At 25.6% G+C, this 24,099-nt stretch overlaps 1 protein-coding gene across 1 annotated transcript; it reads left to right on the plus strand.

The window, feature by feature from the left end:
- Nucleotides 1-1,199: 1,199 nt before the first annotated feature.
- LOC145751532 (piezo-type mechanosensitive ion channel component 1-like) lies at nt 1,200-23,918 on the plus strand. Its single transcript, XM_082567706.1, has 56 exons — nt 1,200-1,332; nt 1,444-1,536; nt 1,912-2,034; nt 2,139-2,181; nt 2,349-2,452; nt 2,615-2,767; nt 2,942-3,053; nt 3,803-3,904; nt 4,217-4,379; nt 5,002-5,070; nt 5,794-5,829; nt 7,370-7,514; nt 7,743-7,849; nt 7,965-8,111; nt 8,328-8,459; nt 8,585-8,660; nt 9,051-9,232; nt 9,486-9,634; nt 9,748-9,874; nt 10,136-10,286; nt 10,748-10,908; nt 11,123-11,311; nt 11,512-11,601; nt 11,933-12,133; nt 12,403-12,518; nt 12,654-12,742; nt 12,915-13,028; nt 13,170-13,329; nt 13,783-13,991; nt 14,255-14,398; nt 14,737-14,893; nt 15,200-15,289; nt 15,422-15,492; nt 16,321-16,412; nt 16,518-16,629; nt 16,823-16,930; nt 17,105-17,265; nt 17,487-17,650; nt 17,735-17,818; nt 17,970-18,144; nt 18,414-18,602; nt 18,761-18,827; nt 18,913-19,051; nt 19,459-19,606; nt 19,775-19,858; nt 19,962-20,092; nt 20,230-20,388; nt 20,771-20,918; nt 21,107-21,295; nt 21,599-21,691; nt 21,862-22,037; nt 22,658-22,777; nt 22,899-22,990; nt 23,066-23,210; nt 23,343-23,432; nt 23,522-23,918. Exons 1-56 carry the CDS (start codon nt 1,266-1,268, stop codon nt 23,682-23,684), a joined length of 7,101 nt encoding a protein of 2,366 aa, XP_082423832.1. The 5' UTR covers nt 1,200-1,265; the 3' UTR covers nt 23,685-23,918.
- Nucleotides 23,919-24,099: the final 181 nt, after the last annotated feature.

Here is a 24,099-nt window from a genome sequence, read left to right on the forward strand (position 1 = left end):
TTAACATACATTTTCTGATTGTAAAAAAAAGTTGAACGTGTGTAAGATTCTCTTCTAAAATGGGTGTGTAAGATTCTCTTCTAAAATGTTGACTGTTTATTTAGGATTACTGTCATTTATTCGAAAACTGATAAGCGATAATGAGTTATTTTAATTACCCCAGCATACCCTAACCCTCTTCTATATAATGCCTGTTTATTTCTGAAATAATATTGACTTAAATACAAATAAATAGTCAACGGAATTTCCGCGTTTTATTTTTTTAAGATTCCGCCTCTCCTTTTTTCATTTTCTGGTTCCTTCATTTTCCGTTCCTTCAATTTCCGGTTCCTTCATTTTCCGTTTCTTCATTTTCCGGTTCCTTCATTTTCCATTTCTTCATTTTCCGGTTCCTTCATTTTCCGTTCCTTCAATTTCCGTTTCTTCATTTTCCATTCCCTCAAATTCCGCGTCCCCAACGTAACGTAGTGTAAGATTTCGCAACCATTTAAAATGAACACAGCCGTTCACACGTACGAAGGTTTGCGTAAATTACGTAAGATTTCGTAAAGTTTTGTAGCCGAAGCGAAATTTACGCAAGATTTCGTAAGCGGTATACTTTTATTAGATATTTTGTATTTGTTAATCCCTAGAACTCGTAAAGTTGCGTAACGCAACGCAGCGCAACGCAACGCAAGCTTGTCGTGTGAACAGGCCTTAAACCAGCTAAAGGGCAAATGATTAAACATTTTGACAAAGTCAAGCATATTCAAATTTAATGAAAAAAGTTTATATTAAAGTTTAACTTAAAATGTTTAAAAAAGTCATAAATTGCGTTTATTTAAATCACTACATTCTGTTTTTTTTTTAAATCCTTATTTACAATAATCACGTGCGTTTTTCCAAAATTATACGATGCGGTTGACTGCACATCGCCGGTGATGACTTCGTCGTTTGTTTACATTTAGAAAAATAGAATTCCGTAAAAAATAACTCGTGCTTTAGTTAGGTTAGTCAGGTTAATAAATCACGTGTGCATGTGAGTTCATGAAGGTTGTTTGTTATTTTACTTGAGTTTTCAGACTGACAAATATTGTTGTTTATTAGTTCTCATGCTTTTAAAAAATACAAAAATCTTGGCGCATTTAACATTTAAATTCAGAATAGTCAATTTGTTACCGAAGTGTTTTATCTGTCTATAACATTAATATTTTTTGATTAGAATACGCACAATTGTGTGGTATGGATAGGTTTACACTTTAAAATTAATTGTTGTAAGGGATAAAATGGGAGCAATTGTTGGTGTAACCTTTATTTTTTATTCTATTATTCTTCCAATAAGTTTAATAGCAAGTGAGTTAAAATTTAGTAGTTCAAACCCTGTATATTTTATTATAAAAACAAAGTATAAAATGTATTATATATAACTCAATGCAATAAGAAAGTAATAGTGTTTTGTTTCAGGTGTTTTGTTTCGCTACAATGCACTTTCTGCAACATATCTTGTATTTTTGTTGTTTTATCCATTTTCTCCAAAACTTTCTTCAAAAACTATAAGTAACGAAATTTTTTTTTATAATAAATTTTTTTTTCAAATTTTTTTTATAATTATATATACTATTAATATAATATAGCTAGTAGGCCTAATCAGTTTATAGTAGATTTGGTATTCAAGTTTTTTAAATAAAAGCATTAAAGTTTTTTTTATTCTTGTACTACAGTACTTCAACAACCCATGCTTTTCAATTTAAAACTATATTAATAAAATATATCAGGAGGTCGTTATTTTGTCTTTTTTATTTATTTTATTTTCTATTAAAACCTGCAAAAGTTTATAAACAAAAATGTGTCAAATTATTTTTTGCAACTGTGTTTTATCTTAAAATATTCATAAAACATATTTAAAAATATATTTTAAATTTGTTGTTTTAGAATCATGGAAAATAAACAGTTTAGCATTGATGGTGGTATCAACCATTTTTGTTCTAGCCCATGTTGGTTTTCAAGCTGCCTTACTTCTAAATAAACCTTATGGCTCATTAGTTGGTCCTGCATGTAAGTCATAAACTTGTCGTTAAATAGTATTTGCTACAATTCTTAAGTCATATTTTTGTCTTTTATGTATAAGGTTAATAAAAAAATAAAAAATCTCTTTTTAGGTTCTGATCTTGAGAAATTATGTCGATATCTTGGATTTGAAAAGTAAAAAAATACTTGTTTTTATGTTATTTTGTAATGTAAAACAATATATTGACGTTGTATAATTTTTTTAACTTTTTTTAGATAGGCTGTATTTTAACACTTCTTAAATAATTACTAAAATATAAAAATGGTTTTAAAAGAGTTTAAAATACCAAAAATTATTTCAGATTGGAGAGTACTGATATAGGAAGTGTTTTTCGTCTTTTGGTGCCAGATGTTGGAATATTTTTGGTGTCACTTTTCTGTTTTATTTTTACTAAAAAAACTCAAAGTATGGTTAATTTTTTCTATTTTTATGTAAACTTTACGCCACTTTATTTAAAAATTAAAAAAAATGTTTTTTATTATGTTAAAAAATATCAGAAATTAAAAATTTTTTTGCAGGCCTAAGTAGAGTAGCTACAAACACATTCAATAAAAATTGTTTTTGTAGCTTTTTACAACAACCAGCAACCTATAGAACCACAACAACAAGAAGAAACTAATTCTTTTTTGGAAAATGAAGCAAAGTCAAAAAAGGTTCATGCAGCCAGACTGAAAAATGGAGGAATTTTGTTTGCAACAGTCCTTTTCTTGGCTTTATCAGGTAAAAACAGTTAATCTGTGATTTTGGTTTAAATTAGGATTCAGTGATGCATTCAATAAATAGGGGCACTCCATTAAATAGTTGTGTAATGGAATCCGATAAGCTATAGTTTAACAATGACTTAAAATTAGGTTATTGATTTTTGTTTCATAGATTTTAAATTTTTACATTTAGGTATTGCATACCCAGGGGTAATATCCAGTGTTTATCTGTTATCTTTTTTTCTTATGTCGATCTTGTGGGCTCTTCACCAACCTTTGTTAACATCATGCATTGCTGCCTTCAGGTACCCGTGATTATTTTGTAAAATTTTAATACAGACTAAAAAAAAAATTTCAATAAAAAAATTTTAAATTTAATAAGATTAAAACAATGTGCAATTAAAACACTTAAAACACAAAAAAAACAGCTAATTTAACTAGTACCATATTTTATTAAATTATTTTAGTGGAAAAGGCACAGAAAATAAACCTAACTTTAAAAAAAATCTATATATAAATAGAGATTAAAAAAACATCAGGATCTAACAGTATATTTCTGTTTAATATATTAACAGGAAGTATTTAAAATCAAAGAGGTGTAGTATTACCTAAAAGCAAATTTAATAACTAAGGATTTGCTATGTTGAAATAAATAAAAAATCACACTCAATTATTTAGTATCATAAAACTGATTTAATTAACTTTTCAGTATTTCAATTTTGAAACGCCCACTTTTTTCATGAATAAACTATTTTTGATTCTGTTTACTGTTAAGTTTCTACGAAAAATGCCAGGAAAACATTGTTTTATATATCCATGTTTATACGAAAACAAAATAAATGTTGTTTTTTGAAAAATGTATAGACAAAAATTTAACCTAAATAAACTATAAAACTTATATAAGGCTAAACTATAAAACTTAAATAAAACGAAATCTTTTTGTATGATTTGATCTCACAAAAGCATTATCCTTTTAATTTAAACTGTTTTTTTTTAGATTTATTTAAATTTCAATAAGGAAAGTTGAAACTTTGTTTTAATTTTGCTTTTACAGGGCTGGTATATCAGCAATTTGTATGGTTCACTTATTTCTGCTTTATATTTACCAAATGCAATTCATGCAGCAATATATTCCAGCTGATAACCTAATAGCAAGGTATTACTAATTTGTTAATTAATTGCCTATAGAATAATATACTTTATAATTTATTGTGTTTTTTTATAATATATATGTAAAACAAATATATTTTAGAGTATATAAATATTAAAAACTGAATATTTTTTTTTGTAAAACTATTAGGTTCCTGCAACTTAACTAAAAAACTTAACTAAATATATTTTTTTTTTGTAAAACTATTAGGTTCCTGCAACTTAACTAAAAAAAAAAAAAAAATTTTAGTAGAAAAATATAAAAATTGATTATTTTAAAGAATTAAAATGACCCAAAATTGTATTTATTTTTTTGTAGGTTATTTGGATTGACTGCTATAATATTAACAGATTGCCAGGCCCCTTACAAGTTATTAATATTTGATCATTTGCCTTGGACTGTGTTTGTAAGTCCTGCCATTATTTTAACTCTACAATTCTTACTGGCTATTGGGGTTCGAATGTATTTTGAAGATATAAAGGTATGAGATTGTATTAATTTTTTCACAAATAAAAAATAAAAAATTGAATTAATCAAAACTTTTTAAAATAATACTTTAGAGTACCTATTTTATAAAAAAATAAAGTCGATAAATAACTAGATTTTATTTTAAATATTTTTAAATAAAAAATAATTCAAATTTTAATTTAAATTTCCCACGAAAATATGTATCATATTTTACAACAAATTAAATTAATTGTAATAATACAAGACAGCTTGAATTTTGTATCTGTTGGATTATTTCAAGGCAATATATTTGCATGTATATAAATGGCACTTTTGATTTTAATCACACAAAGCAGTGATTTAAATTAAAAAAAGTATAAAAATGAAATCTAAAAAAAAGACCTGGCAAGTTATATGCATTATTAAGTGTTATAAAAAAAGATTATCTTTTACTATAATATCTGTTACAAAGTTGTTGGAATTAAATACACCTTACACAATTATATAAACAGTTTTGACATATTTACCTAATTAAACTACATTTTAGGATTTTTAATTTTTTGTGCCTAAGCTATATTCATTTTGGCTGTAAATTTTTATTTTTCAATTTTTGTTTTCTCATTTTCATTTCATTGGTGAAATTCATGATCGAACAGATATTGCAAGCAATACCAAGTGGAAAAACGACATCTAGTGGTAACAAGAAGTCATTTGGTGAAAGAAGGGTAAGATATATTTTGTAAAAACAAAAAAAATCTAAAGTTAATTTTTTTAAATTAGCATTGCAAAAAAAGTGTCATTCTCATTTATCTATGTTTTATTTTTTTCATCATTTTTATTTTAATACTTGTCCATTTGTTTTAAAGTTATATTTCTAAAGTTGTTTTTGTAATTTTATATCTGTCAAAATAACAATTTATTAAAAAATAGTTAACAACAATATATTGGCTTTACCTTTTAACAAAAATTTTGTTTAGTTTTTTTGGAATTAATAGGTTTTTTAACATTGTAGTTTATTTAAAATATATTTATTAAAATATTTACCTCCTTTTAAAATTAGATCGGTTTTTCTATAAAAAAGGAAGAAATTAAAATGGTATAAATACAAAGGTTGTGGTGCTGGGTGTTAAATTAAATTAAATAATAAAAAGCAATCTAATTGTTTTTTTTTTAAACCTTAATAGTTTAGTAATTAAAAATTAAAATTTTCAATTTTTAACAATTTATTTTTTTTGATACTAATGCGTTTTAAATTTTTAATGATTTAGTTTAGTGAATAAGTTAATTAATGTATGATTTTAAAAACCAAAAAATGTCTAGTCTTTAAATAGTCATTCAATTTATCATCATTATCTACATATCTAACTAATTTAAAGCAATAAAAATATCAAACAATTTACAAACATTGGTTAATAAAAGTAGGTTGGATTAATAATTGAAATATTTAGAAATTGCAATCAGACGAAGACTTACAAAATTTACAAGTTAGCTTTTTTGTGCTTGCATGTAGTAAATATATGTGTGTTGGTTTTTGATTATTTAGTTGATAGAAAACGTTTTGGCATGGTTTTTACTTAAACTTTTGTTTTAAAATCAACAAGAATATTAATGTCTAATTAACATTCCATTAAAAAACTTTTAATAACATTTTCTAGATTTTTTATGCTATTTAAGTGTCTGTTTTTAAAACTTATGCAATTACAAATGCATTCATATAACAGATAATACACAATAGATTAATTTTTAAAAACTTATTGCTATTCCCATATGTATTTAGTATTGTGACAACTGTCTTAGCATTTTAAGAGGGTTGTGGTATATGTTTAAGGGTGACAGTTACTTATGAAACAAATGCTCTGTCAGTCAAATAATGAAGTTGGTTTTAAAGTTATTTTCACATTTTTGGATATTTTTTTATAATTGAACAAGTGAGTTTATATAATGCCATGTATGGTTTATGTATTTGTTTTTATATTTGATTAACTATAAATTGGTTATGTTTTGTACCTGACAGCCATCAATAATTAACTATTTTACATTGAAAGTTAAAAAAACACCATTTTAACAACCTTTAAATTTGACGTAATTTCAGTTATGAAAAAAAAAATTATTACAAAAAAGATTGCCAAAAATTTAAAGTTTACTATTTGGGAGGGCCAATGTTTGCTTAAATTTTTTCTTGAATAAACAGTAGTACTGGTGTAGAATGCAAGCTATGTGGTTACTTTAATACATATGTGTTCTCATGGTTCTTTGTTGCAGAAAAATCTTATTTATTATTAAGTTGATTAATTGTTTATTTTAGGTTTTGCGAGTTTAAATAGGAAACACACTTGATTGATTATCCGGTTTTCGTTTTAAATATATAGTATAAACATTTCCTTTTAACATAAGGTTTTGGCCCTAAATAACTTTTTAAATTTTTTGGTGTAATTTTTAATTTATTGTCGTCCAATTAATCTGATTTTTTATGTTTGAAATTAAATTTATAATTCTTTTTTTAACTGCATTTAATAAATTGATTTTGCAAAAATTTTATTTTTTAAATTAAAATATTAATAACATAGCAATGTTGAATTGTTATTAAACTGGCATTATTAAAAATCTTTAAAAATATGATATTCTTTGCATGCATTTGATTTCTGTTTTTGTATTTTTAATCAGCAATATGCAGCATGCTTGCAATTTTATTAAATTAAAATTTGCATCTTTATGGTCTAAGGATGTAAGATTTGCTAAAATTTCTGATCAATGATTTTTGCTTATCAGATTCTAATAAAAAAATTTACTTAATTTTGTAACAGGTTTACTTTATAAATTTCTAATAAGGTGTTAGGTAGTGGGTAGTAAGGGGTATTCTTAGTTATATTCCTCTGTATGCGATAAATTGTTTGACATTTATTCATAAGTTTAAAATTAAATTCCCTTGTTTAATTTATCTTTAAAACTTTACGAAAGCAAACTTTTAAATAACGTTAAAATTTAAAAAAAAAAAAATATTTAAACTTTTAAAAATTGTTTTAGCCTTTGGTTAATGATGAAGAACTACAGCAAAATTATGAATCGTTGCATGCACCTCCGGAAGTAAAACAAGATATCGCATCAACCAGTAATCAATCAAATAACTCAAACAATACAGAGACTGAAGGAAATCAACAAATTAATCAAGGTATAAAAAAATTATAAAAAGTGGAACATCAAAATATAAATTGGATGCTTTTTGTAAATCACTACAATCTATAATTTGAAATAAAGATTTAATAAAACATTTAATTAATTTTTGTTTAATGCAACTATTAAAAAATATTTTTTACTTGATTAATTCTTGAATTATAAAATTTAAAGACAAAGCATTGTGTTTAATTAGAATTAAAATTAATTGATTTTTTTTATATAGATGTAGAAGTTGTACAGCCTAATAAAGGATTTTTACAAACTATTGAGAAGTGGTTGAAAGAAGTTAAACACTTCAGTTTTTATGTTGTTGCTTTAATTATAATGATGGTAAATACAAAGTTTAAAAATAATAAAAATGTTAAACTCTTTACACAAAAATTAAATTTATATACATAATATAATTAAATTTTTATTTTGTTTTTTTTAACGATTAATTTTTTAGGTATGGAGTGTTACTTACCACAGCTGGCTTACTTTTGTTCTGTTATTATGGGCTTGTGTTCTGTGGATGACAAAACATAGATCTTGGTATACTTTAGTATGCTCACCAGTTCTTGCATTTTATGGCATTTGTCTTGTCCTAATACAGGTATAGAAATATTTGAATGTGGAAAAAGCATTACATTAATTTGATATTTCAATAACACCCTTTTTTCATGGTAAATCATTTTAATTACTTAATGAGATTTACTAAATTTAATCCTTTTTTAAAGTTCTAATAATTGGTTGATTTTTTTAATCCATTTTTAATGGTAGTTTAATTACAATTTATTTAATTGTTACCCACTATGTATTTTTATTTTAGTTTGTGTATGGATTTAACTTAACTGACGCCGAATTGCCATTAAACGTAACCTTAAACACTGGCTACATTTTACATCTTAGTGCATTTGGTATGGTTAAATACCCATATCCTTGTTTGCCTTTAGGAGCTCAGGTAGTTATCTCAGTTTACTTTTTATGTAAAAAATTGTTATGAATATAAAAGTGTTTTATATTTATTTTTAATTTAACAAAATAAATCATTATTGCATTTCAAAAAAACTTAAATTAAAATTTTAGGTGTTATATTACTGTGGGTTTCTTTTGGTTTTTCATCAATATGTTTACATTAGAGGACATAGACCTTATGAAGATGGTATGTTAAATATTATTAAAAAATTAATTGTGTACTAAATTAACAGAAGTTTTAATTTGAATACTAAATTAACAGAAGTGCATTTTTTTGGTCAGTTTAAAATAAACATTTTATTTTAAGCTAATTTTCCTGCAAAGTTTAAATAATCTTTTTAAATATTTTTTTGTTTACGAAATAAAAAATAAAAAAACATTTGTTATTCCAACGCTGTCACAATTTAATAATGAAGACTAAATTGCCCAATTATTGAATTAATAATTGGTTCTACTAAACTAAACATATCATTTTAGTTCTCAAAGATTATCATATAAAAATTGTTTAAAAACAAATAGTACTATTGTTTTAATAAAAGAAAATTTAAAATGGTAAAAAAGATTATTTTTGTAACAGATCATGAAGTTAACCCAGACTCTTGGAGCAACAAACTAGTAGTTTACATGACTGATTTGTTCTCAAGATATTGGATATTTGTTGTTATTGGATTTCACCTAGGTTTATCTACCCAAGGTTACCCCACTGGGATTAAAGTCATTTATATGTTGTTTTTATCCCTTAACTTCATCACATATGTGGTAAGTAAACATGTTTTATTCTTGTAACTAATATTTTTGTAATTTGATAAAATAATTTTAACAATAAAATTAATATAATATTTAATGTAAATAAATAGAATATTAATTGTCAAACCAAAAGTTAATTATCTTTTATTTTATTCTGTTCTATTTTCATCATTATTAGAATAAAGAATTATCATTTTTTAATTTACTGTTTTTTTTAGGTTTTAATTCAATTAACATTTACATGATTTTTAATTTAATTTTTTAGCTATCCTGGCCATTCTGGCGAGCAAGTTTACATTTCTACTTGCTTGTGTTGGTGTTTTATACCATGATTGTTCTTATAATCATATATACTTATCAATTCCAAGACTTTCCAAACTACTGGATGAGCTTTACGAATTTCACCGAACAACAGTAAGAAACCAACTTTTTAAAAGATTTTATTTTTAAGAAAAGAATCTTAATCAAAAATCATTTTACATCAAAATGAAAAAATTTGTGATTTAATTTTTTTTTTTGGTTTAAAGGTTAAGAGATCTCGGATTAGAACAATATGACTCAGCAGGAGAATTATTAGTTATGATTCTTATTCCAACCTTGTTCTTACTTTGTGTTATTCTCCAACTCAACTATTTCAACAAGAGATTTATTGAGGTAGTTTTAACTTTTATATTTCAGAATTTTTTTAACTTTATATTTTTTTGAGATGTTTAAGATAGAGTTAGTTGAATTAACTCTGTGTAAATTCCAAAATTTTGTTTTAATTGTTCATGTTAAATTTAAGAAACCAAAGAAATTGTGACTTCTATTATCAGGATCTAGTAGTAATTTTTTTTCTAAATATTGTTGATTTCATTACATCAAAGTGCATTTAATATTTTAAGTATTACAAAAAAATCTGGCACAAATTTTTAGATGACAAAGAAACCAACTGTTGTGACAAGTCGGACAACTCGCAATCGGCCAACGAACGGCGAAGAAGACCAGACAGACGCTGTCAGAGAGGAGTTGGAAATGAACGATTTACAACCAAGTGGTACAAAACCCCACTTTGTGACATGTGGTGGTGATTTATATTTTTGATTTATCATTAACCATCTCAATTTTCAATTTTTCTGTATAAAATTTGTTTATTTTATTAAATCTAAACTTTTATTTTCTTTAAATTAATTTTTAATGCATTTAAAATAAATAACATATTTCTTTATTTTATTTTTGAAATATTCTGTCTCTAGTTTATGTATTACTAACAAGTTTAAAAATATGATTTATTTTTTTTTACTAAATATTAATGAACTAATATAACCTTTTTTTTTATAAAATCTGCATGACTTTGATGTTAACAATATGGTTGTAAAATTTAAAATATTTGCAAATTAATATTTTAGTCTGATTACCTCTTGATTCATAATTTGTTTAATTTAAAAAAAAATAGTAAATAATATATTGGAATTGGCCTATGTTTGATTTTAAAAATGAATAATTTAAAATTATTTTAATGTAAAAAATATTTTAAAATTATTTCAGAATCTGAACCGAAAAAGTCCTTCTTCAAGAAGATGTTGGAAAACTATCTTCCTGCTATTCTCAATTGGTGGGAGTTATTAAAATCTTTTATATTAAAAGGACTTGAGTTTCATATGTGGAGACTTCTTTATATCACTGTATTTGTGGCTGCTGCTCATCAGGTTAGATTTTTTATTCCAAAATAATTTAAAACTTTTTATATTTGTGTTGGATTTTATGCAGCATGGTCTAAGTTTAGCATTACAAAAATTGTATTAATCTTGGGGGCCTTTTTGTTTTTTATTAGTTAAACTTTTATAATTAATATTATTACATAATTTTAAAAATAGGTTAAACAAGTGTAATACTTCTATTAAATCTACATTTCTGTTTTAGGTATCTCTGATCTATGCCTTTCTTGTTCTTCTATGGTTGATTTTGATGCCATTTCGTCGCATTCAACCTTTACTGTTCATATTCACCATGATATTTGTGTTGGTTGTAACACTTGGGATAATGTTCTATCAACTCTCATTTGTTAAACCAGGTGTACAACTAATATACAACTGCTCATTTAATTTCTATGTGAGTATTTAGGTTTATTTGTATTGGTTATTTTATATTGTATTAACAATAAAAAAAAATTTAAAATATATAGTCAAAATATTTAAGCCTATACTTACTCAGTAAACTTTATTAAAAAGCATAAGTTAACATATGTTTCACCTAATTTGGTTATGTTTAGTATTTTTATAGAAATTAACAAAAAATTTAAATGATTTTAGGGACAAAATCTAACCACAACAAGTGATTTATTATCTTGGATCGGATTTGTGAAAATGCAGCAAGGAAGTCAATTCTTTTATCATGTTGAGGTAAGTGTTTAAAACAATATTTCAAATTAATTTTCTATTTAAAAATGTTTTGAAAATAAAAACCCTAAAGAGCTTAGACATTTTATCTCCATTACACAGCTTACATTGCAGACTACTTACTTAAGAGTTAATATCCTGTCATATGGGTTGCATTTTAACTTATTTAACTGCCTTTTTTTATAAATTCTGGTGTCGTATGGTTGCAACAAACATTTGCCTGCTAACCACGATTATACATTTACAGATGCCTATTATTCACAGTATGGATGTTGGCTAAAAATGATTTTAAATGGTTAAAAAACGACCTAAATTTTGTTTGTTTATTTTACAGGGATTTATATTCATAGTTCTCATGATTGCCCTGGATCGAACTGTGAAGTTACGCCAGCAGTGGAGACGGTTACGCCATAATGAACCACTTCAAGTTTTCACGAATTTATTCCCAGCCATAACAATTGATCAAATTGACAATGGACTCATTGACTGTGTGAAATATTTTGTCAATTTTTTCTTCTACAAGTTTGGTGTAGAAGTAAGTTGGATTATTTTTTAAATGAACGCTTAATTTTATTATTTTTCAAATTTTAAAGACCTATTTTAACTACTTATTTTTTAAAGACTATTTTACAACCAAAAAATGCTTTTTAAGCATTGAATGAATGTTATTTTTCTATTCTTTCACTTAACTTGCCTGAAATAAAGAAAAAATTATTTTGTTAAGTTTAAAAATATTTATTTGTGTTATAGCAATTTAAAAGTATTTTACCCTTTGTTTTGTAATATTAAATATGTTATGTTTAGGCTTGTTTTATAATGTCGGTTGTAACAATATGGATTCGATTAGATTTGTATGCTGTACTATATTGTGTGCTTCTCATTATTGCCATGTCTTTAAGAACAAGAGCTGCTTTATACAGGTAGAATTTATTCTTATTTTATTATTAGTTATTACAAATTTTGTATTTAAAAAAATAAATTATAGTTTTAGTTTACCCTTTTCCTTTTTTAAGGTTATGAAAAAGATTTTTTCAACTTATTTTTTTAATTTTTAGATACTGGAGAGTGTATGTAGTGTTGTTGATAGTGATTTTAATTTGGGAATATCTTTTGTGTGTTGGTATGCCACCATTCTGGTGTGTAGGTAAGTTTAACCAACTCTTCAATATGTTTTGCAAATATTCCAAAAAAAGTGTGATCTTCAAAGCAGGAATCAAAACTAAAAAAATTAAATTTACAAAGACCTTCGCAATATAAACTATTTAAAATGGACTTATTTTTTGGGGAAAAAATTAATTTTTGTTTATTTTGTTTAGATGATAACTATCCTTGGGTGATATTAGGAGATGATATTGTAGTAAGAGATAGACTTGTCAGATGGTTGTATTTGCCTGATTATGTTGTTCCACCTAATTCTACTGAACTAGTCGGTAAGTAAAACCTATTTCTTGTAAAAATTTTATAAAAAAAAGGAAATTTTTTTGCCTTTAAATTTATTTTTATATATCATTTTTAAAAAGTTTATATGCTTTAAAAATTAAAACAAAATTTTAAATTTGTTATTTTTGCAGCTGATTTTTTCCAATTGCTTTTTGCAATTGGCCAACTACTTGTCTTCGAAAACGAGCCTCGTTTATTAAAGTTAGGGGGTGATAATAAATATTTGACCTCTGCAGATTTGGATCAAATCACTTTGGCAACTAACCCAAAGAAAAATTTTACTCTCGGAAAGTAAGATATATCAAGTTTAAACTGGTTTATTATTTAAAGTTGACATTATATAATCGGCAGCGTGGTGTAAGGGTAAGAACACTTGTTACACCAATATGAGGTTGTGGGTTCCATTCCCACTGCTCTTATGCTGCAGCGCCTTTGAGTAAGGCACCATAAACGGTATGAACTTCTGCAGAGCCAGCACTTAATCAGAAACATAATTAACAGGCATTTATAATCTATAATATCCCAAACTGCTAAAAGCAACTCGAGACTGGGTCAGAGTAACAGTTGTTACTCTATGTATAAGACGTGCATTCGACCTTCCCACACCGAGGATAAAGATATATACAAAAAAAAATTACGTCATCAGGTTACAGTTTAGCCTAATATTAGGCATTGTATGTTGAAGATAATATAAACCACATTTTTTTCCAAATTAAAAAAAAATTGATTTAAATATTTTTTTAGATCTCGTACGCTACTTGATCAAATTAAAGTATTTATCTTTAACTACATGATCTGGATTACTATGGCTTTTGTGTTTCTTGCCGGGACAGCGCGAATATCCTTATTCTGTCTTGGATACCTTATTAGCTTCTTTTACTTGTTGTCTCGGCAACAAACTCTTATTATGGGAAAACCAAGCATTTTACTTAAAAAGTGGAACATCATTTTAAGTAGGTTTTTTGACTATTTTATTTAATACAAATTTAAAAACTATAAACTGCAAAATGTAGAATCTTAAATTATTTGATAAAAATTATTTAAATTATTTAATAAAAACATGAAAATTCTTATTTTTCTGTTTTGCACTTGTATTAATGGTTAAACAGTATGATTAAGTCAAATTTTTTATATTATTTAAAATTATGGTCTTTCTACGAAGGTTGTCATATTTTTTTCACATCAAGACTATATTAAAACAACTTATGTATTACAGGTTACACAGTTGGAGTGATAACATTGAAGGCTGCTTTGCAGATAGCATCATGTGTTTATATCGATATACTGGGTGAAAAAGCTTGTGCCTTTGTTCAAATAATGAGTTTGGTCTGCTCTCAATCTGACAAGTATATGTTGCCAGGTATGAGATTTTTTGAAGTACATTTTTGTAAATTAAAGCACAGAATAGGTAATAAAAAAAATCTAAAGACAATTTGAAACTTTGGCGTTGTATTGGTTTAAAAATGTTAGTGTCGGTTTAAAAAACTTATTTTTTTTTACTTGTTAGCTTCTAATTTCCTAAATCATTAATTAATTATAAATAGCATTATTTTTTTACGGCCAGTGTCTTTTTTGGGCAATGTTACTTTTTCTACTTAGCTTTAAAACCATTTTTAAGTTCAAGTTGAAAATTTGATTTTCTTGAACCTCAAAAATCAAAATAATAACAAAAATCTACCTATATTTAATTTTTTTCAGATAAAATGGATCACTGTGAGCTAGATTATGGGAATGCAGGACTTACATGGGATTTCGTTTGTTTTGTATTTCTCATTATACAAAGAAGAATATTTATGTCTCATTATTTCTTTTATGTTGCCGAGGATATGAGAATTTCTATACAACTAGCAGCAAGGTAGAAAGATATTATGTTTTTAAATGTGCATTTGATTGGATTTTAATTTTACTAATTTTTAATGAATAAAGGAAATTTGGAGTTTTTTTTAAATGTGAACTAGAAAAATACACTTTTTTAAATTTTTAAAATTTTACTTGAATAAATATATTAAACCTACATTATAGGTATATACTATAGTTGTAAGCACCTATTAAAAAAGTAAGCTTCTTGAAAATATTAAAATTAAATTAGACAAAAACGGGATTTTATATTTTTTATGTTTAATCACAAAAATATATTATTCTTTTTTTTAATTATTTGCAGAGGTGCTGAATTATTTCATCTTAAATTAATCGAAGAAGTTCAGGAAAGAGAAAAACAAGAAGACGAATCTCTGTCTGCCATCAAAGAATCGTAAGTTAAAAGATTTGAGACCAAATTCTGTTAAAAATCATGGTTACTTATTTTGAAATGAATAAATAGGTGTTTAAAAAGTAACACATAAAAATTAAAGTTTTTACATTATTTTGATTTTACCTTTTTTAGCATGCTTAACATAAAGATGAGATATGCTGAACTAAGAAAAGGATTAAAACCTTCTGTAACTCATGTTCAAGGTATGTTAATTTAAAAAATGATTCATTTCATCTCACTTATACATCAGTATATATAATATTTTTAGCAAGGTTTAAATGGGTATAAAACAGCTTAACGTTATAAGGCTTTTTTGCAGACTTGGGTTTGTTGTTGATCTTAATAAATGTCATGTTTGTGGTTTTGGTGAGTGGTGTCCATTCCATATTTTTTTTTTTACATATTTGTTAAAAAATTGATATTGTCATTGTACTTTTATGGTTTGAAGCCTTTGCCTTTGAAACAGATTATTATTGTCGAAATTTTTTGTTATGACCAATGGTATACATGTGAATGGATATATAAAAATCATGTTTAGAGTAACTTTTTATTTTATTATAAATAATTGCCTGTTTGTTTATATATTTACATTCATAAATATAGAAAAAAAAAGATTAACTATTTTTAAACTGTAGCCTATTTTATTTATCAACTAAGTAAGTTTTGCTAGCAAACCCAGTCTCTTAGAACCCAGAACCAAATTTCAATAAATTGGCATGTTTATTTCATAAAATTAATCATGTCTATTTTTCCCAATGCATTCTTTTATTATTTATTATTTTTTATATTGTTAGTATCATTAATGGGTGAAATTTTAAACAGAAACTTCTGTAAATTAAATCTTTATTTTTTAAAAGTAATAGCATAGCATGCCAGCACTTGAAATCAAACTCAGGACCTTAATTTTTTGTCAAAACAAGAAAAAACCTTCAGTTTGTTAATAGAGTTAATAAACTTGTTAGTTTATTTATATTATGCTTACAATTATTGCCATCTTTAACATTTGATAAATGTAATGTTATTGTTATTAGCAACACGGGCTGGTTGGTATTACATGTTTGATGAAGATAGGAAGGTCAAAGATGTTGCTAAACCTGCTGACGAAATTATGGATCCACTTAATGTAAGAATATGTTATGAGCTGAAGTGTTTTAAGTGTTTAGTGTATATTTATATATTTTATATTTTTTCCTTTACTTTTTTAATTTTTTTTTCAATTTAATTTTAGTTAATCCATAAAGCTGATACAGAGGGAATAGATGAAGCTTTGAAAGAGAGAAACTTGGATAAAAAGAAGTTGACCGATGATAATATAATTGTTGAAATACCAGATAAACCTGGTTAGTTTGTTCTAGGAAAACTGAACCTTAATTTTAATAGAAATTTTTTAAAAATTTTAACATGTAGCAAGAATTAAAGTCACTAGGGATTACTGATGTAGCCCTAGTTTCAAATCATACTGGTCTTTTTATTTTTTATAAAACTGTTATTAACTTTTCTTATGCATACATTTATTATTTTTTTTTGTACTAGCAGACATGGACAAAATTGAGGAAATTGATTCTGGCGGAGCAGATCAAGATTCCGTTGGAACAGCAGAAAGTCATGCAGAAGAAGTTAAAGAAACAAAATCAGTTTTAGGTTTGAAAATAGTTGATATAAAATAAATAATAAACAAATAATAATTAATCTATAAAATAATTCCAATTGATGATTTAAAAAATTTGTATTGCCTTACTTAAAATATATGATTTTTAATTTGCTCTTTTAATTTAAAAAACAATCTGTAGATTAAATCAATTTATATTTTCACAGACAAAATCAAGAGTTTCTTTGTATTTTTGTTTGAACTTTTAATGACATTCATTGATTATATCACACTGAAGCTTAACCAATTAAACTGCAACTACAGAAATATTAGCATTCAACTTGCCTTTGAAAAAGATAAACTGAGTAGTGAAAAATTTCAAGAACAAGTAAACATTATTTGTTCTGTATTATAACGTGGTAGTGTAGTAGGAAAAATAGTAATAAGTTACTCTATTAGCATAATACAATATTTGTAGTAGGAGCAAAAACAGAAAAATAAAAAATTTTTTTTTTTTGAAATTTAAATTATTTTGTTTGATTTTAATTTATTTTATTTTGTTTAATTTTAATTTTGTTAAAAAAAATTTTCCGTTTGACTTTTTGTTAGCAATCCCCCCGCGTTTCATTTCAAATTGAAACGGAAAATGGTGAGGAAGAAACTACGACTGAAGAAAACATTGCTGATGAAAATATAAATAATCAAAGCAACAAAGATGTGACTGACATAGATACAAACAATGCGAAAGCCTTGGCCAAAACTTCTAGTCAATCGTGAGTATAACTTTTTCAATTTTAATTAAAATTTACTTAAATTTTATGGCTTGATGGAAGAATGTTATTTTATGTGTTTATTAGATCAAGTGAAGAATGGTTCGAGTTAAAACCAATAGAATTTGATAAGGATCAACACCGTTTTATTCGACTATTTTATGCTGTCTGGTAAGAATTTAACCTATATTTCAAATGATAGTCTTACATAAAATAAAATAACAGAAATAAAATTATTCTTAAAAATTTTACCATCAAGCGAAAATATATTGGTTTCGACTAAAAAAAATTGTTTAAATATTTAAAAATTTTATTATTTTAGGTACTCCATAATATCGAGAACTGATTTGGTTTGTTATTTTTTGTTTATTCTCAACCTAATGTTGTCTGCTTCTATACTGTCATTGGTTCTTCCTATCTTGGTGTTTATATGGGCAACTTTTTGTATTCCAAGACCATCTAAAACATTCTGGATATTCTGTATTGGATATTTAATGGTATGTGTAAACTTTTTTGACTTAAATTTAATAATTCTATGTCAACACCACTAAAAAAACGCAAACATTCTGTAAATTTTGTCATATATTGTGATGTTTTAACAATGTTTTTTAATTAAAACAGTTATAAATATATAAATTCCTAAAACAATTATCACAAAAATTTTTCAGGCAATATTTTTCAGTCAAAAGTATATAAAAATTATAAAGAACCCAAGACTGGCTTGGTATATTTAACTATAAAAATATCAATTTTAACTTTTTTTTAGATGGTGATAGTTTTAAAATTTATTTTCCAATTTGAATTTTTTCCTTGGAACTCTGAATTTACCGAAAACTTTTATGAGAACGATCCTTATTGGTGGCCAAGATTTATTGGAATCAACCAAACTTCAAGTTGGATGGTCATGAACTTGTTGCAGTTATTTTCAGTTATCTTTCACATGTCAATTTTAAAGGTAATACAAAAAAATAAAAAAATGGGATACATTTTTTATGTTTTTAAAATTTGTTTTTAGCAAAAATTTTATCTTAAACATCTTCTTTTTAATATTTCCTTTTTAAAAGATTTATTGTAATAGGTAAATTTTTTATGTTATCTTTTCTTTTTTTCCAGGTACATGGAATATGGAATTCTAATGAGGTTTATTGCGATTTTGAGCAAGATAAAGAAGAAAATAATGGTAGAGTATATGAATTTAATTAAAAAGATTAATATTTTTGGTTAATACATCAAAAATTTCATTTGGTAAAAATTTTGTTATGTAGAAATACTTGCTATAGAAGAACCGTCGACTTCCAATGTAAATAAAAGTAATTCTCAAGATGAAACTTCAATTAAATCGATTGCTTCAACAAAAACAAAGGAAGAAAATTTCGAGGATGCTGCTGAAGAGGTGGCTACAAAGTATGTTATTATGTTAAACCTAATTGGCCAAATTAAGTAATAAGGTATCACATGTATTTATTTTTTCAGCTATGTCTGAGTTATCTGTATAAAAATTGTGATGTTTAGTTAATAGAAATTACTACTGATTCACCCAAGAATCCAAATAGCCAATAAATAAACACCCACTTTAGAACAACATTTAATCAAATCTATTAAGGGCTATTGGAAAAATATATTGTAATGTTTACTGGCCTTATAAAATAAAAAACTGGGTTGTTAATATAAAGTTCTTAGGCATTTTTTTTTAGTTATACAGTAGTTATACATATGTGACCAAGGCACTACTGATAAAAACTCGATTAAATTTGTAAAATTGTTTGTTACAACATTTAATTTCTTTATGAGTGTTCTACTTTTTTTTTCAGGTTGTTTGAAATATTTAAATCACCATATGTTCTTTATTCCAAAATTTTCCACCAAAAATTCAATGCTGTAACAGATGTTTATGTCTATATCTTTCTATGCGATGTCATCAATTTTATAATTATCATTTTCGGATATTCTGCTTTTGGGGTAAAATTTTATGTTAAATATTCTGTTTAAGTTTACTTTGGAATTGTAAAAATTTACAATTTACCTTAAATAAAGTAATATAGATTTCTGAATTTTGTAAATTTGTGGATTTTTTCTAAAAAAGTTAAAAAATTTTTAAGTTTAAATATAAAAATTAATATTTTACAGGCTTATACTGCACAATCCAGTGTTGTTTCTGATCTACAATCAAATAATGTTCCCACCGGCTTTCTCGTTATGCTGCTAATTCAGGTTAATAAGTTATAATTTTTTTGTATTACGTTATAACTTATTTTTATTAAAACTAATTTTTGATGATTTTTTAAAAAAATTTTCTTGAATAATTCTATTTTAGTTTGCAATGATGTTTATTGATCGAGCTTTGTACCTTCGGAAAAATCTGTTGGGCAAATTTATTTTCCAAATTGTTCTGGTTGTTGGAATTCATATTTGGATGTTCTTTGTGCTACCAGCAATCAATAACAGGTAATAAAGTAAAAATATTCAATGTTTTATAATATTAAAAAAATAACAAAATAAAATTTAAATCAACAAATTTGTTAAAAATTTGCATTTTATAAAATTAAAAAAAAAAAATTTATGATAATTTAAAAACTTTTTAGGCCTTTTTTTGACAACCATGTGGCCCAAGCCTGGTACTTCTTCAAGGCCGTTTATTTTCTATTATCTGCATACCAAATCAGGGCTGCTTATCCAAGTAGAGTGGTGGGCAGTTTTCTTACAAAGTCTTACGGCACCATCAACTTGTTCTTGTTCAAAGGGTAAGTATACAGTATTTAATTTAAGCCAAATACTAAACTACTGTTGAATTGTTTAAATGATATTTAAAGCCTACATTAATTTGGTAATTTTGTATTTTTGAGTAAACTTTTTTTATGTATTTTTAAGCTTATCTTATTTAAAGATATCAGCAGTGTAATTATAAGACATTTATCAAATGCCCACCCCAAGGTCAGGATTTTTAAAATTGTTACAATATGGTCACAACTCTTAACTAATATTTGCCTGTGATAATTTACCCAAACACCACAAATGGCAGTTTTATTTATTTTGTAGGCCTAGAAATTGAACATGCATGTCGTCCACTAAGTTTTATTATAAATAGAATGTGTCTCATTATGCTTTTTCACCTATGTTTAACAGATATCGTATTATCCCTTTCCTTGCTGAGTTGACAGCAATCATGGATTGGATGTACAGCTCAACTTCTATGAGTTTAGGTGAATGGATGAAATTATGGTCAATTCATGCTGAGGTGTTTGAACTCAAGGGATGGAGAGTATTTGAAGCGGCAAGTATTTTATGTATTTATTTATTCTCAATATAAGGACAGACTTTACAGCTTACTAAAAGTATCTAAATTAACAATCAAAGTTTTATCTAAATTAACAATCAAAGTTTTAAATTAACAATCAAAGTTATTGTAGATTACAACCTTAAATTAGTAAAAAGATTACAAAAATTAAATTATGTTTGCAGGAGTATCCAGTACCGCGAGGCCAGGCCAAAAAAACTTTGATAAAATATTTGATTGGTGGCCTTCTGGTGTTTATCCTAATTTTTATTCTCTGGTTTCCTTTGCTGCTCATGAATATCGCGCTCACAATTGGGGGAGTCCCAAACAACCCCACTCAAGTGGATGTGAGGGTTTCAATTGGTGCATTTGAGGTAACCTTAATTTTTTTGCAGACATTTTTTTTTTAATTTAAAAAATAACCTCTAGAATGTAGTATTTTTAGTAGAGAGGGTTTTTATAGTAAGTGTATTAAAAAAATCTGCCGGTCTTAAACCCTTTTTTGCAATTTTTTATCTTTTTATTGTTTGCTTTTTACTTGGTACCATTAGTTGTTTTAAGTTTATTGGTAAACTAAAACATTTTTCTTGACAATTGAAAAACGTATGTGACATATTTTGCTCAAGTAATAACTTTTTTTAGTTCTTTTTTATTAACAATTTGATTATTGTTATTAGCCAATATTCCAAGTGGTCAGTGATCAAAACATGATAAATACTTTGACTCCCCAACAGTATACTAACTTTGCTCAACAATATTCAAACAATCCTGTAAGTAGAAAACCAAGTTAACTATTCTATAAATAATTTAACTACACGTTTCAATAATAAATATAAAACCTAAATATTGAAAAATTTTATGAATTTAAAAATTAATATTTTTGAAGATTCTAAAATTGACTTTTTTGTTGATTTATGTTTTTATTTTAAAAAAATTTAAGGGTGCTGCTGGATTTTTAGCGGGTTTTACTAACAATGAAGTTGTAAATGTGACAATTGATGGCCAGTCGAAGACAATATGGGCAATAAGTCCTCCTCAGCAAACATTACTTGCTCAAAGGCTTAACAGCAGCAACCCGAGTAATATTGTGCTCAGATTTGAGTGGACTTTAACTAAGTAAGTTTTTTTATATTTTTTGTGTTAAAGTTAATATTTTTTGTGTTTAAAAAAAAATCTGTTAAATTTTATTATTATTATAGTAGTGTATTAATTGATTAATTTTGATATAAAAACTTAGAGACAACTATGTAATAAATTATTTTTTAAAATTACTTGTAATTTTTATCATTTTAACCTAAAATTATGGCAGCCATGAAAAAGAAAATCCAAATTACAAAACACAACACTCAACAGGAGAATTGTAATCCATAGAAAAATCCTTTAGTTTTAGATGATTAGCTTCGTTATAATGATAGTGTACTAACTTACTTTAATTTAAGTTAGGTTACTAACAACAAAAAACCCATCAACTTATTGATATTGAAAGTGAAAAAAGAAGTTTTGGCTCCCTATCCCAAAACTCTTTTTTAAGTTAATAAATTTAGTATTAGAATGCTTTTTTATACATTCAAATACATGATTAACATGGATTTTATTAAACAATATATGTTTTTAGGTTTTTTTTTGAGAAACAATTTACTATTTGACAAGATTACTAATTATTTTTTTACTAGATAGTTTACAAAACAAGTTTTGTTGTTATTTGTTATTTTCTAAATTAACTTTATTTGTTATAGGGATAATGCAGATTCAATAATGCAAGCAACAGGTTTTAATGAGCAAATATTAAAACCCCAAGATCCGATGAGGGCAGAATTGTTTGAGATTATTTTAAACAACTCTTCTGCTACTAATGTGTAAATAAATGAAATTTTCCCTTTAAAATCCCTTTTTTAGTTTTCTGTAAATATTGAGATTTATTATCTACTTTTGATGTTATAGATAAAGTTTATAAATATTTTGTCTTAAATTTTTCAGAACATTGTCATACTTATATCCAAAATATATACTCTCACCTGGATCAACTAATACCGCAATGGCTGTTCGAACTCTTCTGCCTTCAACAACTGGTAAACTAAGAATTTTATTTTTTGTGTTAAATTAACATATATAAATTGAATTATTAACAATTTTTTTTCTTTTAGATTACACCAATGTAAGTGTGACTTTACAACATAAAGAAGGTGTATCCTGGTGGGAGTTACGAGAAAGTGATTCAAACTCTTTAAGTCTTATTATATTCAGTAACAAAGTGTCACCATCCAGTCTCAACTTTCTTGTCAGTTATGGGTAAATATTTATGTGAATTAACAACTAAATTTCAAGGCAACATTAATAAAAATTTAATGTAATGTAGGTATAGTATTTTTGTTTTTAATTTTGTTGTATTACTTGTAACATAATTATTTTTTTTTATAACAGAATCATTGGCTTGTATGTGTCAGTTGTTCTTGTAGTGGGAAAACTAGTTAGAGGAATGTTTGGTGGTTCCACTCCTACAATTATGTTTGAGTAAGTTTCTTTAATTTACTTTTTGTGATAAAATTTTATGATCATTAAAATTTTGCATTTTTTTTCAAATTTTTTGTTTTATCTCTTAGTGAACTTCCATATGTTGATCGAATCCTTCAACTCTGTAACGACATCTTCTTAGTCCGGGAGGAGGAAGAATATGAGCTTGAAGAAGATCTTTACGCCAAACTTATCTTCCTATACAGATCTCCTGAAACTTTAATAACTTGGACAAAACCAAAAACTGATTAATTTGATTTAAGAGCAAATGTTTGATTTTTTGAGTTTTTCAATCTGAAATTGAAGTTTTTTTTATGATTCTGCTTTTTAATTTATCGTAAACTGATCTAATAAACTTGTATGCATGCATTTTATACTCGTATTGCTATTTTTCATTTAAATGTAACTTTATTTATATTTTTGTTCATGTATGTATGTTACATTTCTGTGCAATTCATAATTACATTTTTCTGGAATGTTTATTGTACTAAATTATCTGTTACTCTTTTATAATACTAGTTAAAATATCTTAATTTACAAATATTCCAATCTGGCAATAGAAAGTGGAGTGTGATATCGGATGGTGATCATACAACCCCATATAGTAGTTGATTGAAAGTTATGTTTAAGTAGTCAGGAATTTAACCTGATTTTTCCACAATATTTT

The sequence above is a fragment of the Corella eumyota genome, chromosome 4 (assembly GCF_963082875.1).
Source record: "Corella eumyota chromosome 4, kaCorEumy4.1, whole genome shotgun sequence".
NCBI lineage: Eukaryota > Metazoa > Chordata > Ascidiacea > Phlebobranchia > Corellidae > Corella > Corella eumyota.